This window comes from Quercus robur, chromosome 1 (genome assembly GCF_932294415.1).
Source record: "Quercus robur chromosome 1, dhQueRobu3.1, whole genome shotgun sequence".
NCBI classification, from domain to species: domain Eukaryota; kingdom Viridiplantae; phylum Streptophyta; class Magnoliopsida; order Fagales; family Fagaceae; genus Quercus; species Quercus robur.
The window spans coordinates 4,884,131-4,899,694 of record NC_065534.1 but is presented as its reverse complement, the minus strand read 5'-3'; the positions used below and the strand labels follow the sequence as shown (position 1 = coordinate 4,899,694).

Below are 15,564 nucleotides of genomic sequence, written 5' to 3'. Positions count from 1 at the left end.
TATTTATTTGAAAAATAAAAAAATATATTTCCAAATTATTATACTAGTAAATAATAGTACTATAAAACATTTGCATCATCAATAATCCCCATTTTTTTTAAATTTAGTAAAATACATTTCCAAAATGCACCAATGATTATGCATAGATAGTGGTAGTTAGGAGCGTGACTTCAGGCGCTGCAAAAAAAGAGTAGTGATTGGTGGGGGGAATCGTTGAAAAACAAAAACCCCCTAAATACTAAAAACCCTTCTTTCCTTAGAAACATCGCCCCCCACAACTCCAAAAAGTGGGAGCGAAACACAACACAACACAACACAGAAAAGTCTTACATTAAACACAACAAAGTAGAACCAGAAAAAAACACACACACACAGAGCAAAAAAGAGTTCAGAGAGAGAGAGAGAGAGTTTCAGAGAGTTAGAGAGAGAGAGAGAGAGAGAGAGAAGAAACAAAAATGTCGATCGCATTTTGCTTCATCACTCCCTCATCATCTAACGCTTCTCTCTCCAAACCCAATCCTCACCGTCCGTTCCTCTCTTCCTCATCACCGCCGCCCACTTCCCTCCACCTCCGTCTCTCTCTCTCTCCCGCTTCCCTCTCTCTCCACTACAACAACAACCCCCACCGCCACCTACTCACCGCTTTCTCCACCGCAAACGACGCCGTATCATTCCCCGGCGGAGACGACGACAACAACAACAACAACAACGGAAACAGCGGAGGCGGAGGTGGCGGAGGAGGAGGAGGCGATGAGGGGTCGTCGGCGGAGGACAAGAACAGAGAGGAGGTTCTGATGGTGCTGGCGGAGGCTGGGAGGTCGTTGAAGAATTTGCCCAAGGACTTGGCGGCGGCGATCGAGGCCGGGAGAATCCCCGGCGCGGTGGTGTCGAGGTTTTTGGAGCTGGAGAAGTCGCCGGTGTTGCGGTGGTTGATGCAGTTCGGTGCGTTCAAGGAGAGGCTGTTGGCTGACGATCTCTTCCTCGCTAAGGTCTTCATGGAATGCGGCGTTGGCATGTTCACCAAGGTCTCTCTCTCTCCCTCTCTCACACTGTTTTACAATGAGTGTGTTCGTGTCGTTTTCAACTTCTTCTTTCACAATATTGTATATATATGCACACCATAATTTATAATCAGAGTTCGTTTATTTATGTTTAGAATGGATGGTGGAGATTTCAAAGCAGAACACTTTAAAATGTGATCAGGGTTGTTTATTTGAAAGTGTCAAACGAATGGTGGAGATTTTTACACAGTTGAAATGCATTTTTATGATCATAATAATCATTGTAGATACCACTACGGTCAGAATTCTTTACTTAAAAAGTGTTTTAATTTTGTTTTTTTTTTGTTTTTTTTGTTGTCAAATATTCATGAAGAAATTGTGGAGATTAAAACACTTGAAGAAATTATGATCAATATTGTTTATTTGAATTGTTTTAATCTTAGTCTTTTATTTATATTCACGAAGGAATGGTTGAGATTAAAACACCTGAAAAATACATGGATGGATGGCGATAATCATAGTGGGTATTTACTGTGGAATTTTCTATGGTTGGTAAATTTGGTATTTTTCCGATGCTGTTATTTGTTGGGTCTCCTTTCTTTTGGTTGTCTTTGGATTTTTATTTTTGGTGGCGGGGGAATTCTTTGTACTTTTGGAGCTTCAGTTTATATATAGCTGTTATACTTGGTTCAAACCCTTTGTGTATTTGACAATGCGTGTGCCATTCTCAATTTTTGTGAAGTTTTGGTAGGAATGAGCTTTGGCACAAATGGCACTTCCTTCCCCCAAGTTGCAGGGTGAGATTGTGGATTTTAAAACCCATTGGGTGTTTGTGTAACTCAATAAATTTTTTTTTTTATTTAAAATTTTGATAAGAAAACACATTTTGTTATTTAAAGTTTGGTTTTTGTTAATTGTTTACTTGGCTTGTGGTTTATAAATGTGTTATCTTTGGGATGTTGTTATTTGAAAATGGGAGTTTTTTGGGTCAATGTTCCAATGGAGTTTGCTTTTTGGTTAGTGAAAGTGTTGTTTGTTTTTAAATTTTTTTTATGGGTTTTGTGCATTCTGATGATGAGATAAAATTGTGTATGGGTTATGAGGGTGATTCTTTGTCTTTTTTCTTTTTTTTTTTAATGTTAAATTAATTATTTTGCTGATTGTTTATAGTTTAGAAAGTTGTGCTGGCTTTGATGGAATGCGATGGGATATGTTTGAGACCATGTGAAGTTCGGGGGGAGGGGGGAATGATGAACAAGGATTAAGTAATGAAAATAGGGTCTTGGTGAAATTGTTTGGTTTTTATGGGTGTTATATGTGCAAGCAGATTTTTTACTAGAAAATTTGCTGAATGCAACTTCACTTCAAGTTTCAGGGAAATGAGGAAAGATTTGCATTTTCTTTTTATGACATTGAAAGAATCTGTGATAGACATACAATGTACTTTTTGGTATCAGAAACTATCAAGTTGATAAATGGACAACATGGAAAATTATGTGTATACCTCTGGCTGACGAATCTATAAGAAGCCTCAGCAAACCATAAAGCTCATCTTATTGTTATGGCAAACAAGAAAAGTTTTGTTTTACTGGATGCCTAATTATGGCATGCTAAATGAAGAAATTTTTATATTTTGTAGAATGCATGCCTGTTTTCCCATTAAGTTTGTAAATGGATTGCTTTTCCCTCTCTCTCTGCACATGGGGTTCTATCCCCATACTCAGTTCTTAGTAATAAACCTTTAATTCTCCTTTATTTGATTTATGTAGATAATCCTTCTTATTTTTTTATGTTTTATTTTCTAGACTGCTGCAGAGTATGAACGCCGGAGAGAGAACTTTTTCAATGAGCTGGAGATTGTCTTTGCTGATGTGGTATGGATATATCAATCATCATCATCATCATACATACATACATATATTGATATATAATTTGAAATCACTGTAAGCTTGGCTTACATCACTGCTTGGTATTGGGCATGATCTGGAAGAACAACCTTGGTGTATGATAATTGTTAACATTATAGTATATTTAAAACAAAGTTCAGTTTTTGAACCCATTTATAAAGAACTAGAGGTTTTTTTATTTATTTATAAAGGTTAAATTTATTAGAATCTGACGGTTATAGGTAACCAAAGCTGAGAACATATGGAGTTTAACTTTAGGCTTATTTATACTAGGAATGAGCAATTGGGCATAGATACCTTCAATTGATGATTTTTTTTTCCTTTTTTGTTTTCCCAAAAATTGATCAATAATTTGCTGAGATGGGGGAGAATCCAGTGTAATTTGTTCATGTAACCATGCGTAGTGAATTGTGGATTTAAATTAAACTTTTACTTCCTATGTTAAATTTTAATGGAAATAGTTTTATAGTGCTTGTCAATGCTATGTGAACTTTGATGTGGGTATGTCCAGGTATTAAGATTTGGATGTTTTCTGAAGGTTTTCCATTTTGTCGAGGTTTTGAGTTGGCACACTGAATGACATTCATGACTTGTTTTCTCAACTTGGCTACTCCATTGGAAAATGAAGAGTACAAGCGTTTCAGGTGTCATCCAACTTGTTTGGTCCTAAGTCTATGAATAGCAATGCAGAAGCACAAGCTTATAAGCAATCCACTTTCTTTAAAGTGCTTATCAGTTGTATGACTTACCAGGGAACATTTTCTTTAACTTAGGTGAATTCATTTATATCCTCCAAAGAAAATGTTTTCTTTTAACTATATGTTAAGGAGGCAGTATATGATGTGCCAACACCTAAATTGATAGGGTCTCATAACATTTTACTTGAACTGGTGGATTCTTGATATGATTAGGACCTTTGAATATGTTAAAACATTCTTAGTGAGTGATAAGAAAGAAATATTATGAATTAATTGAATTACAAAAAAAAATCATGCATTTATTTAGGAGCAGTAACATGTTATCTTCTGGTAGATTTGATTATAAATGTGCTTAGTTTCATTTGAATGTTTAGTCAACTATATATTTGCACCCATTGGTGTATAACTCAAAAAGGCCCTGATGAGGTGTCTCCTCTTCACAGATTGTCTAACGTGAAAAAATTTTGGCCTTCATTCCATAATTTTCTGAAATGGCTGCATCCCTATGGTGTCAGATGGTTTGATTTTTCAAGAATTACACACTCTTTTAAGTTTTTAGTGAAATTGATGAAAATACTTGGTGCTATAGATTTTCCAAGGGAGTTGAAAGAAATATTGCATCCTATGCATTATGGGATATCATTTTATTAAAGAGGGTAAACCTTTTTTTGCATTATATTTTAAACATTTACTTCCCGTCATCTATGTTTCTGTCATTACCTTTCTTAGGTAATGGCCATTCTTGCAGATTTTATGCTTGTTTTTCTTCCTGCCCCAACTGTTTCCCTCCGACCACCACTTGCAACTAGCGCAGGAACAATTGCCAAGTTCTTCCATAACTGCCCTGACAATGCATTCCAGGTTACAATTTTTTTTTTTTTTGGCCTAGAGACTAGTGCAACTACCTGAACAATCTGCCCAGATAATTTGAATTAAGAGATACTCACATTTACTTATATGGTCCTCAAAATATGATTGCAGGTTGCACTTGCTGGAACATCATATTCATTTTTACAGAGACTTGGAGCAGTGGTGGTAAGCAGAATTTTAGTGAAAAGAATATTTTGCTACTAATGAATCCTCCTTAAAAGTTTCAAGAAAAGAATGAATATACATACTTTACAGTTTCTGGTTTGGTTTGTGTAGCGTAATGGAACAAAGCTTTTTGCAGTTGGCACAGCTTCATCACTGGTTAGTTATCATACTTCTCCTGGGACGTCCAATTTAGATAGAATTTTGTGGCTGATCATGATTCTGTCTTTCCTTGACATCCTCTTTAATTGTTGCGTCTCCATTATTTGTCGTTGATCATAAATAGTTCTTGTTTTTTCTTGCCTTACTAGTTACAAAATCCATGTTATTTTTTTCAAGTAGTGTTTGTGCTGACTTTAATTCTCATGAAAATTTGGTCTTCTGTTGGCTGAGAGATGCTCTTTAAAGTGCTTTATCTCGTGAGTTGCATATGCTTTAATTAAAATCCAGAAATTACTATTGTTTCTTTTTGTGAGAAGTAGTAGAATGAAGCCCCTGTAAGGATCCATTCTGCTGCATATTGGTGCACTTTCAAGAAGAGAAAATAATGGAAGGGGAAATGTATGTTGTCTTCCTGTCTTTGGTTATTTAGAGAAAAATGAAGGAAACTAAAAATAAAAATAAAAATTTTAATTAAAAACAAGAAAATGTAGGGAAACTTATGGTCCTATTCCTTGAAGAAAACTTTCCATGCTAGTCTTATTGATCTTGGAGTGTTTTTGGTGGGTTCAAGTGTAGATTCTAAGATATGAATGAACCTAATCTCTAAAGCAATTTAACAGTTTCCTGCTCTTGACCTCACCCTTTTGAAGATGAACTTTATGAAGCTGTCAGGGGAAAGTTAGATAATCTTCATACATTTCTGTTCTTTTCTCCACAGGTAGAATAAACACAGGTTAACTAATTTGTAGGATAATAAAATTGCTGTTTGTAGAAATTTTGGATCTGAGTTTCAGATAACTAATAAAGAACTTGGGCTCTTACGTAAATTGTTGTTTGCTTGTGTATAGTAGATTTTTTTATACTTGATTTTTCATCTGATTGATATGTTATGTTGGGTGTAATTAATATGTTATGTATGTATGTATGCATATTATGAACTTAAGTATGTGTGCATATACATTTATAAAAGGGGAAAAACTCAAGTAAATTGGAGGCGCCCAAGAGCTGTTGTAATCAATATTCTTGGAATTGATATGTTATGTTGAGGATAATGCAGTTTGCACTGGTTATCTTCCTAATTTACATTATGCACCAGATCACATTTTCCTGTATTCATTACGTTGTCTATGAATGCTTTAATGAATTGGTTTTGCCCATAAAAGATATGACCAAAAGTGTCACTGCATTCCCAACAAAAAATACCACAGAGACACGCTAATAGGATGTATATGAAAGGCTACTTTTACATGTTCTAAATGCACAAAAGGTTGAAAATAGTGAGGAACAATCTGTTGACTAATATTAACCATTCCTTTTCTAACTATTTGTTGCAAAGGTTTCTTAGTATATTTTCTTAGACAAAGTCATGCAAGCCAATGCACCAGAATCGAGAAATGTTGGATTATGATACATTTAATTTAATGTAGGTTGGCACAGCAGTGACAAATGCCTTGATCAATGCAAGGAAGGCTGTTAATAAGGATTCTGCAGCTGAAGTGGAAAACGTGCCTATAATATCCACCAGTGCTGCCTATGGTGTCTATATGGCAGTTTCTAGCAATCTCCGGTATGTAGTTTTAAATTATCAGTTTCTTGAGTGGCTCTAACTTAGCTGCTACTTCATGCAACCTCTGTTTCTAATTTTTTAAATCATCTACAGGCTCATGTATTTTAGAATGTTTACAAGTCAATATAATATGGGCTTCCTTGGGTAGACAATCACAAATAAAGTTATCACTCATGATTTAGATCCAATTAGAACCTCCTATAATTACACTTTTCAAACACTTGTATCAATACTTATAAAGTATATTTTGAGAGGGGAAAAATGACCCTATGATTAAAAAGTGTAAACCACACTTACTGTAGAGGAAATTAAAATAAATACCCGAATTCTCTTACTCTGCATCCTTAAATGTCATTTTCAAAATTTGGAAAATTGACGGTTAAATATGGCTGAACATCATTCCATTCATGTTTATGATCTGTATTTTCAGGCATCATTTTCTTTGGGGTGATGCCTATGGTCTTTGGGTCAAATGGCACTTTGAACCCTAATAAGTACGGGGTAGTTGGGTTTTTTTTCTTTCTTTCTTTTTCTTTTTAAAATTTGGTATGGTTGGTGAGGTTTCAAATTGAAGTTCCATGGAGTATCTGAGTTACGTACCAATTAAAAAATAATTATAATTTTCTGTACTGTAATAATTTATTGAATGAAATATTTTTTTCTTCTTTCATTACTTTGTTGACCCAAGTCCATAATTTAAATTAGACTCATCAAAAAAAAAAGGATTGGACATGGTCAAAATATGATTTTGCATCAAGGATTTATGCTATTTTCTTTTTCTAATAAAATTCATATGGCTAGATAGCATGTTTCTGGATTGTAAATAGATGTTATCAAATTTTCCTCAAATTTTATAAAATGCAATAATTTCAAATGCTGTGTAAGATACAATGGAATGACTGGTTTTCACGAGACAAATGCTTTCTTAATGTGGATCTATGAACTACCAATACCTTGAGACATTTTAGCACGTCGCTACATGACAGAATGGAGTTGATAGTTTGTCAGACCTGGAATATGTATCAATGATGTAATTGTGTATTACAGGTACCAAATACTAGCTGGTGTTATTGAACAGCGGATTTTGGAACCCATGCTACACCAGCACAAACTTTGGCTGAGTGCCTTCAGTTTTGCTGTTCGGACAGGCAACACATTCTTGGGTTCATTATTGTGAGTGGTTGATTTATAACTCCTTTGTAATCTCCATTTTGAAAAATTATTTCTCCTCCCCCAATAACTCACCTTTCTCAACTTCTTGGCAGGTGGGTCGATTATGCTCGTTGGATAGGAGTACAATAACTTCAGGAGTAAAAGAACGGCTGCATTTTCTTGTTTGATTGTGAATTTTGGATTGGTTTGGCCCATTATAAGGTGATGATTCATAAATTAGTTAAAACTGATATCGATTCAGTTCACAAAAAGTTTGTCTCTTAGATACATAGGTCTTTCGGATATTCATACAACTGTTCAAGGCTGAGCTGACAGTTTGTGTTTGATACACCTTTTTCCAATTATTCCAATTTATTTTTTTCCCCTTAAGTTTTCTTTCAATTACTATTGTAAGGATTCTGACACTGATAAATTTAGACCAGGGCTTTTGCTGTTCAAGGAGAATTAAATACGGTTTATGTAGTTTTTTTAGTCAATGAAATAATTCTACCAGCCTCAAGGCTTTGAAAAGACACTGTACTTTAAGGAATTTGTTTACTCTGGATTTTTTTCTTTTTCTTTCTACCCTGGAATATGAAACTAGGACTGCGGTGTAGGTAATATGGAACAGTTTATAACCATTTTTAACTTGCATGAAATTTACTTCCAAACAGTTTGGAGGAAAATTTCTTCAATCTCATATATGGCGATTTATAAAATAATCTATATGTATTTATAATTTTATGACATATTTAATGGGTCATTTACTAGATATATAGTGCATCTAGAAAGTTCTATGGATTATTTCATACTGGGTAAATTTGTTTTTTTGTCCTTAGAATGTCCAAGAGAGAGAATGAGCTCGTTTTAGGTTACCACTAGGTCCACTACATTGTACAAACTATCCCCCAATAATCCCATCAAATCAATTACTAAGACAGGCTCTAACATTCACTCTATGAAATAGTGTTGTTTGTTAACATTCACTCTATGAAATAGTGTTGCCTGTTATAACACGAAACAGAGTCAATAGTGTTCTGTTATAACACGAGTGTCTTCTTTTTGACTGATCAAAGTTTTTTATTTTAATTCACTAATAGTAATTAGCATGTGAGTTGTTAATTTGGTTGAGGATAAAGTTTAGTTACAAAGTTAGTTGTAGTTTAAAGGTGTAATTTTACTCAATAAAATAAATATTACTACATATTTTGAAATTCTAACCGTTGAATTGCATGTTCTTTACGCTCTTAATATATATGTCAAATTTTATGTCAATCGGATATTATTTACAATATGACTTATAAATTTATATTTTATGCATTATTTTAAATTACAAAAACTTGCAATTTAAACAATTTATTGATGACATAAGTATTGATTTTTTAATTTTTAGAAATTTTGCAAGCATGGAGGATATAAGAAGAATATGTAATCTAATGATGGATTTGTTAAAACTCACATTCAATAAAAAGATATGATGTTGAGAAAAGTTGTAGCCTAAGGTTACAATTAATTTTGTAGTTAAAATTTATCATTTGGTTAATAAAATGCATGGATCTTTAAGGGATGTTTTTATTTAATTTCCTCCAATCTCACAATAAATAAATAAATAAATATATAAAGTGATGTTATGAGATAACAAAATAATGTTTCTTTATATTCTTTCTATATGTAATGGTAACTCACAAATTTTTTTACCTTTTTCTATATGATTTATTGTAAAATCAATTAACGCAAACTTACATGATAAATGATACTACTATAGCGTGATAGAAGGGAAGATATTACATGATTTTAACCTTCATGAGTGTGGAGACAATTTCATAGTTAATCAGAAAATATAGGCTCAATTACAAATTGCACCTTTAATTTATATTTTTACTTTTAACATTTTCATCCCTCAAATTTTGATTTTTCTCAATTTTGTGCCTTAATTTTTATTTTGTATTGAATGTGGTCAAAGTGACGTAATTTTGATTTATTCTCATTGTATATGTCCTTATCTCTTTTTATTTTCAATTTTTCTTTCTCTTTTCTTTCACCCCTCCTCTACCCTTCACCACCATCATCCTCAAAATTAGGTTTTAGGTTAAGAGTGATATTTATTTCACACTTTAAGTTATGATTTTAGTGAGTTGTGACTTAAAATGTGTGCATACATTTATGTGTAATAAGATGTGTATACTAGTATTTACCCTTTAGGTGAAAACTACCGTTCTCCAATCTAGCCAAATCACCAACTCCCACGACAATGGTAACCAAAACAACCGGTGCAAACCCGTTTTCCCAACTAATGTCAACATCACCCACAATTGAAACCCACAAACACACCAAAAGTTCCTCAAAACTGAGCATCCTAAAACAACTACTTCATACCCTTAGAAAAACCTCAATTCAAACCAGCCAAGCTTTCCCTAAACTCATAAACCAATGCATCTACTCCTATAAAGGAAAAGGTGCTAAAACACAGTGATTTTTATAGTTGCTATCATCAATACTACAATTGGAGTACATTAAGAAACCCATACAGCCAGTTTTGATTAAAAACCTTCAGATTGAACACGTTACAAGGAACTCATTGGGCTTGACTGAGTTAATTGGGTCAGATACTTAAATTTTTTTTTTTTTTAGAGACAATTGAGTCATATCCTTGAATTGTCTCATTGAAGTGCAAATGTGCAATGCATGTGACCCAAAAAAACGAAAAAGAAAAGTAGAATAGAAGAAAGCATCTTTTTTTTGCTGAATATAGAAGAAAGCATCTAGTATTAATAAACCCTACCCATTATTAGACTTATTAATTTAGCCATATATAGGATAATTCTAAAAGGAAGACTTCTATAGGATTGCAAAAAGAATAAATTTGAAGAACTCTCTCTCATAAGAAAATCTATTGGCATCTTTAAATCTGAAGATTATAAAGGGAGTTTCACATACATATACACTTAAATTAGTTTAGAGTAGAATTTTTACCTTATATCGGAAAAAAAAAATTATTGTTTAACTTATGAAGTTTATTTACTTTGAATAACGGTGAATTTTATTATTATTTATTTCTATGTGCTTGATCCAGCTCGTTAAGGTTGGTGGTTACTTACTGAGAAGTTGAGCTCCCCATTTTCTTTCTTTTTAGTTTTTACAAATAGAAAGCTTATTGTACTAATGTTTAGGTGGTGTCCGATAATTACGTTCGTAGGTATTGACATTGAGCACATCCGAGGGATGCTCATAATAAAAGATTCTATTTCGTTGACATTTTCTTAATTAGTTTTGAGATTGAGAGATGCTACGTCTACAACATTTTTACAACATTTTTACAACAAATCATGGGTGGTTAGTTGTTATTGGTTCAAATTTAAAACTAACTCTAAGATTACTTTTTTGCCCCAACAAAAACAACCAGTAACAACTTGCCACTTAAGATTTGTTGTAAAAATGTTGTAGAAATGTTGTAGACATAGCATTTCTCTTTGAGATTGCATGTTCTTGTATGAAGAGAAACGTGTCATAGTAAGATAATGAAGGAAATTGATGTCTTTATTTAGTTTCCACCAATCTCCCACACATATATATATATATATTATATCTATATATATATATATATATATATTTTTTATGTAAGAAAAATATTACATATAAATTCGGTTATACTATGATTCACATGACTTATTAATGCATCTATATTATTTATTAAGGTGGTGTTTATTATACACACCCTCTCTAAAAACTTGTTTGTAACAAGATGTGTGTAGTTGTGTTTACCCTATTTATTAAATAAAGTGTAGAAGTCTATTTGATGTTACAGTCAGGCAATTACTTAAAATAATAATTTCTTGATTGTAACATCAAATGGGAAAATGATTGTGTACTCCCGGGGTACTATAAGTAGGACCCACTATTCATGTGAGAGAAGGGGTATGTATTTATAGTACTTCGGGAGTATCTAATAATTTTCCCATCAAATGGACTTCTACAATCAGGCAATTACTTCATACTTCATGCAAGCTCGATACTTGACTTCCGCAACATTTGCTCCATCCATATATTCAATGTCACAGCAGTCTCTTCCTCTACCCTTCAAAGTAATAAACATACAATAAACAATATTAGAATTCAGATAGTGTAATCTTTGACGAAGTATCCAATGATCAAAAGGAATTAAAGTATATAGAAGATCTATATCTATTAAACCAATCAAAAAGGAAATAATGTTAGTTCATCATTCTCATAATAATAATAAAAGTTCATCATTGTTACTGTAAATTTATCTGTTATATAGTTGATGTGACACTAATTGCAATTATTGTCACAGGAATTTGTAAGTATTGTATAGTAAAACTAGTTATAATTGTAGCATTTTCTCAATATAATTAGTTACCTAAGTTAATTTTTTGATAAGATGGTAGTAAACTTTATAGTAACATAAACATTACTCATAATTAATATAAGCTTGGTGGTGATGCAAAACGAATATTGAAGACTTAAAATGAAAGCACACTCACCTCCAAGCGTGTTGATGCTGGTGAAAACACTTTAATTTTAGTTATGGGATCAGCAGAATGATATCCAGCAAATGAACAAGTTGGTAAACCACGAGGCCATGCTCTAACATACGTTGAAACAATTTGGTCTCCTTCTATATGCTCTATAGAATCAAAGAAAAACAAGTGAGGAGCTTCACAAGGATTGTCAGAAGGCCACCTAGTGTTGAACATATAGAGTGGTGGTGTCCAATCTGCCACCCATGGCCTAAATGTCTCAAGGGTTCTCCATAAAATGCTCAGAGGGATTATATTTTCATAAATATAAGTTGAGTAGCCCCATGAGATAGAGAGAGACCAATTGTTTTGTCTGTGGTAGCATATGGATTGTTGAAGAAGGCGGGATTGGTCTATTTTCGCAGCCTTCATGAGGTGGTTTATGGATTCAGAACGATCCATGGAGGGGAAGATTGGGTCTATGGTGTCAATGTGGTGGAGAGAGAGGAAAGGAGTCTGAGGGTGAGTTGATAGAAGACCTGAGATGTCATTATGTAGATCAATCTGCAGTCAACAAATATTTAGAGGGCTTAGTTTGTGATTAAATAGTCCACAAGGCAATATCTTCTGTAATTGCATATGACTTTTCTATGTTAATGTAATAGTTTACAGCATTTTTCAAATAGAGGCATTTTTAGTAGAGTTCTACAATTTACCTTAGAGAGCAACAGGGAAAATTATAGAACTGGTTAACAGAATGTGCTTGGGCCTTGGTGCATGCCTTGTCAAAGAAATAGCAAAAAGAATTTCACGTGGTGCATAGGAAGAAAATGAAACAATTTTAATGTCTAATTTCAAAAATATATGAAAAAAAATTATACTAAATGTAACTTAGTCTTGATTTAGGTTCTATTATATGTGTTCCAATCCTTGGAATAAAAGCATATTCTCAACCAAAAACAAAACAAAACTCTTGAAAGCAAAATTGCCATGATTTTGCTTCCCACAAAAAAGTACTTTTGCAATACTACCATAAAAGAGCTTTAAGTTTTAGCCAAAAAAAAAAAAAAAAAAAAATTCCAGTTGGAAAAAAAACAAAAACAGAAAAAAAGAAAAAAAAAAAAGATGCCCAATAGAAAATTGATAATAGCTTTTAAGCATATAAAATTCTTTTGCAATCTATTAGAAAAAGTTGATGTGGTGGTATGACCCAGGATGATGTAGAGATCATTGGGCTTGGAATCCCAATTAATTTGTGTAATGTTTTGGGTATAGTCCACAATGGAAGGTCCCAAGGAGAGTTTGGTTGATAAAATGGTGGTTGATAATGGTTGTGAGGTGATTTTGAACGTTACTCTAGCTGTCCGAGGATGATCTTAGACGACGGAGGCAATCCTTAAATATCCCGAGCTAAATCACTTCCCAAGTATTAGTTGACAATTTTTCTCTTTTTCTCTCATGTTTCTCTTCCCTGAATATGTTCCAACCCCGCTCTTCTTCCTTGCATCTTTTCTTTTATACTCTCTCATTAATGGGTTCGTAATGATGAGAGAATATTTTACTAGTATGTGGGCCCCACCATCAGTAGTATTTGGGTGGACCTTTAGGTCTAAGTTACTGATCCAACATGTCCAATCTCATGTCAGGGGTGGGCCTAATGACTTTGCCATTGCAATGATTCCCTAGTAACTTGAACATGTTATCAAGTGCTGTGGTTGGACAGCGGGCTCCCCCAAGGCACTATTTTCCTTCCTTGGCTAGTAACAGAGATTGAGAAGGGTCCCAACGTGGTCACTTGGCTACTTATGTGACAATTTAGCTTGGCCCCCATGCTTGTGGGTTGGGTTATGGGTCTATAGGTTTATGGGTCTCGGATTAGTTCCAATTTGGGCCGAACTTTATCCCTCCACAGTTAAAATATAAAATTTTTTAAGAAAGTTTTGAATATACTATCCATACATTTAAAAATCCAAAATTTCAAAACACTATTCATTATAATTTGTCAAAAGTTAAAACTTTTTTTAGTTTAAAGCATTTTGTCTCAAAAAACTCTACAAGACTACCAAAAAAAAAAAAAAAATATATATATATATATATATATACACGGTTAAAGCTCTATCCTGTTCCTTCCTACAGCAATACCACGGTGGTGAAACCCTTTGTTCTGAGTTAGAGCAAACTTAAACTAAAGAAGTTGCAATTACCAAATGGACACACGTATATATAGTAGCCAACTTAAACTAAAGAAGTTGCAATTACCTGGTGAAACCCTTTGTTCTGAGTTAGAGCAGCTCCTAAATCAGCCATACATGAGTGTAACAAAAAATCACTGACATACATGTCTGGATATCTCTCTATACAATCGTCTAACTTTGTTGCCAATGCTTCTGCTAGGGGGTAACTCAAAGCATACCCAGCTCCCCCGCATGCCATATTAAATGAGAAATCAAAGTTGGACTTGACACAGTCTGAATTGGACCCAATATAGTAGTATTTAGTATGGTCATACTTTGCTAGTACCTCAACCAAATTATCAACCATAAGCACTGTATCATCATCTCCCATTACATACCATCTCACATCTTTGTCTCCTTGTCTAAATGTTTCCATTATTGTACGTACAATTCGGACTTGAATCGGCCTTGATATTTTTGGGAACACTTTCAATTTGGTGATATCTTCGTTGATACGAAAAGGAGGTGAAGTTGAAGGCCAAGGTTGGAACTCCTCTGTGGGAGGTTTATCTAGAAAAAGATATCCCCTTGTCACATTCGGTCTCCACCATGCTTCAATGTATGATTTTTTGTTACTCCATGTGTTCATTGAACCAACTATGCCAAAAACAATGTGACTAATATTGGTTTTGGTAGAATTAGTACTAATAATGGGGCTTGAGGTTGGCCATTTTTGATTTATGGTTGATAAGAGGTCAGAAGGTTGGTAATTAGGAGGGTTAAACAAGAAAGTGTAGAACAAAAACAAGATTAGGCCTGAAATAGCTAGAGACTTGCATAGAGTTCCAAGAGATAAAGGGGTGGGATTTTGTTGAATGGTGCTCAAGTTGGAAGAAATTGTAGAAGACATTGTGAATGTGAAGGATGGAATGTCGTAAACGGGAGAATTCAAATGAAGAATGTTTTAAGGGAAGCAAATCTAGGAATGTTTTGGAATTAAAGAGTTTTATAAGTCTTGTAACTTTTTGAGGCCATGATTCTTGTTTAAGGATTACGGCATACGTTCAATGCATGGTCCAGGCAGGATTTTAAGGAGAAGTCCTCGCATTTTTCATGCTAGTTGTTAAGCCAGCGGTTACATATATGGTAGTACTAAAAAAGTAAAAATCCTAGCTTTCTAGCCTAGCTTTATATGCGAAACGAGGTTATCCTAATGGCGATTTCATTTTACAAAAATATGTTATTTATATTAATATGAACAAACCTCAATCATTTTATTTTTAACTTGAGGTGGTTTAGTATCTAGCTAGTATTATTCTCGTACGATGCACAACTTGATGAAGATTCAAATGTAAACTTTTAAAAAAAATTATTAAATAAATAGTATGAATAA

The 15,564-nt window shown here is 33.6% G+C and overlaps 2 protein-coding genes across 2 annotated transcripts; one reads left to right on the top strand and one right to left on the bottom strand.

The window, feature by feature from the left end:
- The first annotated feature begins 260 nt into the window (after positions 1–260).
- On the top strand, positions 261–8,050 carry LOC126717212 (protein RETICULATA-RELATED 4, chloroplastic). The gene is made up of 8 exons (XM_050418663.1): positions 261–1,025; positions 2,807–2,875; positions 4,336–4,467; positions 4,588–4,641; positions 4,753–4,797; positions 6,228–6,367; positions 7,415–7,540; positions 7,633–8,050. Exons 1-8 carry the CDS (start codon positions 456–458, stop codon positions 7,667–7,669), a joined length of 1,173 nt encoding a protein of 390 aa, XP_050274620.1. The 5' UTR covers positions 261–455; the 3' UTR covers positions 7,670–8,050.
- Positions 8,051–11,170: 3,120 nt separating this feature from the next.
- LOC126717200 (uncharacterized) lies at positions 11,171–15,123 on the bottom strand. The gene is made up of 3 exons (XM_050418640.1): positions 14,257–15,123; positions 12,022–12,561; positions 11,171–11,594 (listed from the first exon to the last, which is right to left on the bottom strand). Exons 1-3 carry the CDS (start codon positions 15,079–15,081, stop codon positions 11,496–11,498), a joined length of 1,464 nt encoding a protein of 487 aa, XP_050274597.1. The 5' UTR covers positions 15,082–15,123; the 3' UTR covers positions 11,171–11,495.
- Between the last annotated feature and the right edge of the window lie 441 nt (positions 15,124–15,564).

What these genes read in the sequence shown, in the direction of transcription:
- LOC126717212 (XM_050418663.1), top strand. Translation starts at nt 456, where the DNA reads ATGTCGATCGCATTTTGCTTCATCACTCCCTCATCATCTAACGCTTCT. An exon ending in AGAGACTTGGAGCAGTGGTG is followed by an intron (nt 4,642 to 4,752) that starts GTAAGCAGAATT and finishes TGGTTTGTGTAG; the next exon opens with CGTAATGGAACAAAGCTTTT. An exon ending in GCAGTTTCTAGCAATCTCCG is followed by an intron (nt 6,368 to 7,414) that starts GTATGTAGTTTT and finishes TGTGTATTACAG; the next exon opens with GTACCAAATACTAGCTGGTG.
- LOC126717200 (XM_050418640.1), bottom strand. Translation starts at nt 15,081, where the DNA reads ATGTCTTCTACAATTTCTTCCAACTTGAGCACCATTCAACAAAATCCC. An exon ending in AGAACAAAGGGTTTCACCAG is followed by an intron (nt 12,562 to 14,256) that starts GTAATTGCAACT and finishes TGTTGACTGCAG; the next exon opens with ATTGATCTACATAATGACAT. An exon ending in CAGCATCAACACGCTTGGAG is followed by an intron (nt 11,595 to 12,021) that starts GTGAGTGTGCTT and finishes ATTACTTTGAAG; the next exon opens with GGTAGAGGAAGAGACTGCTG.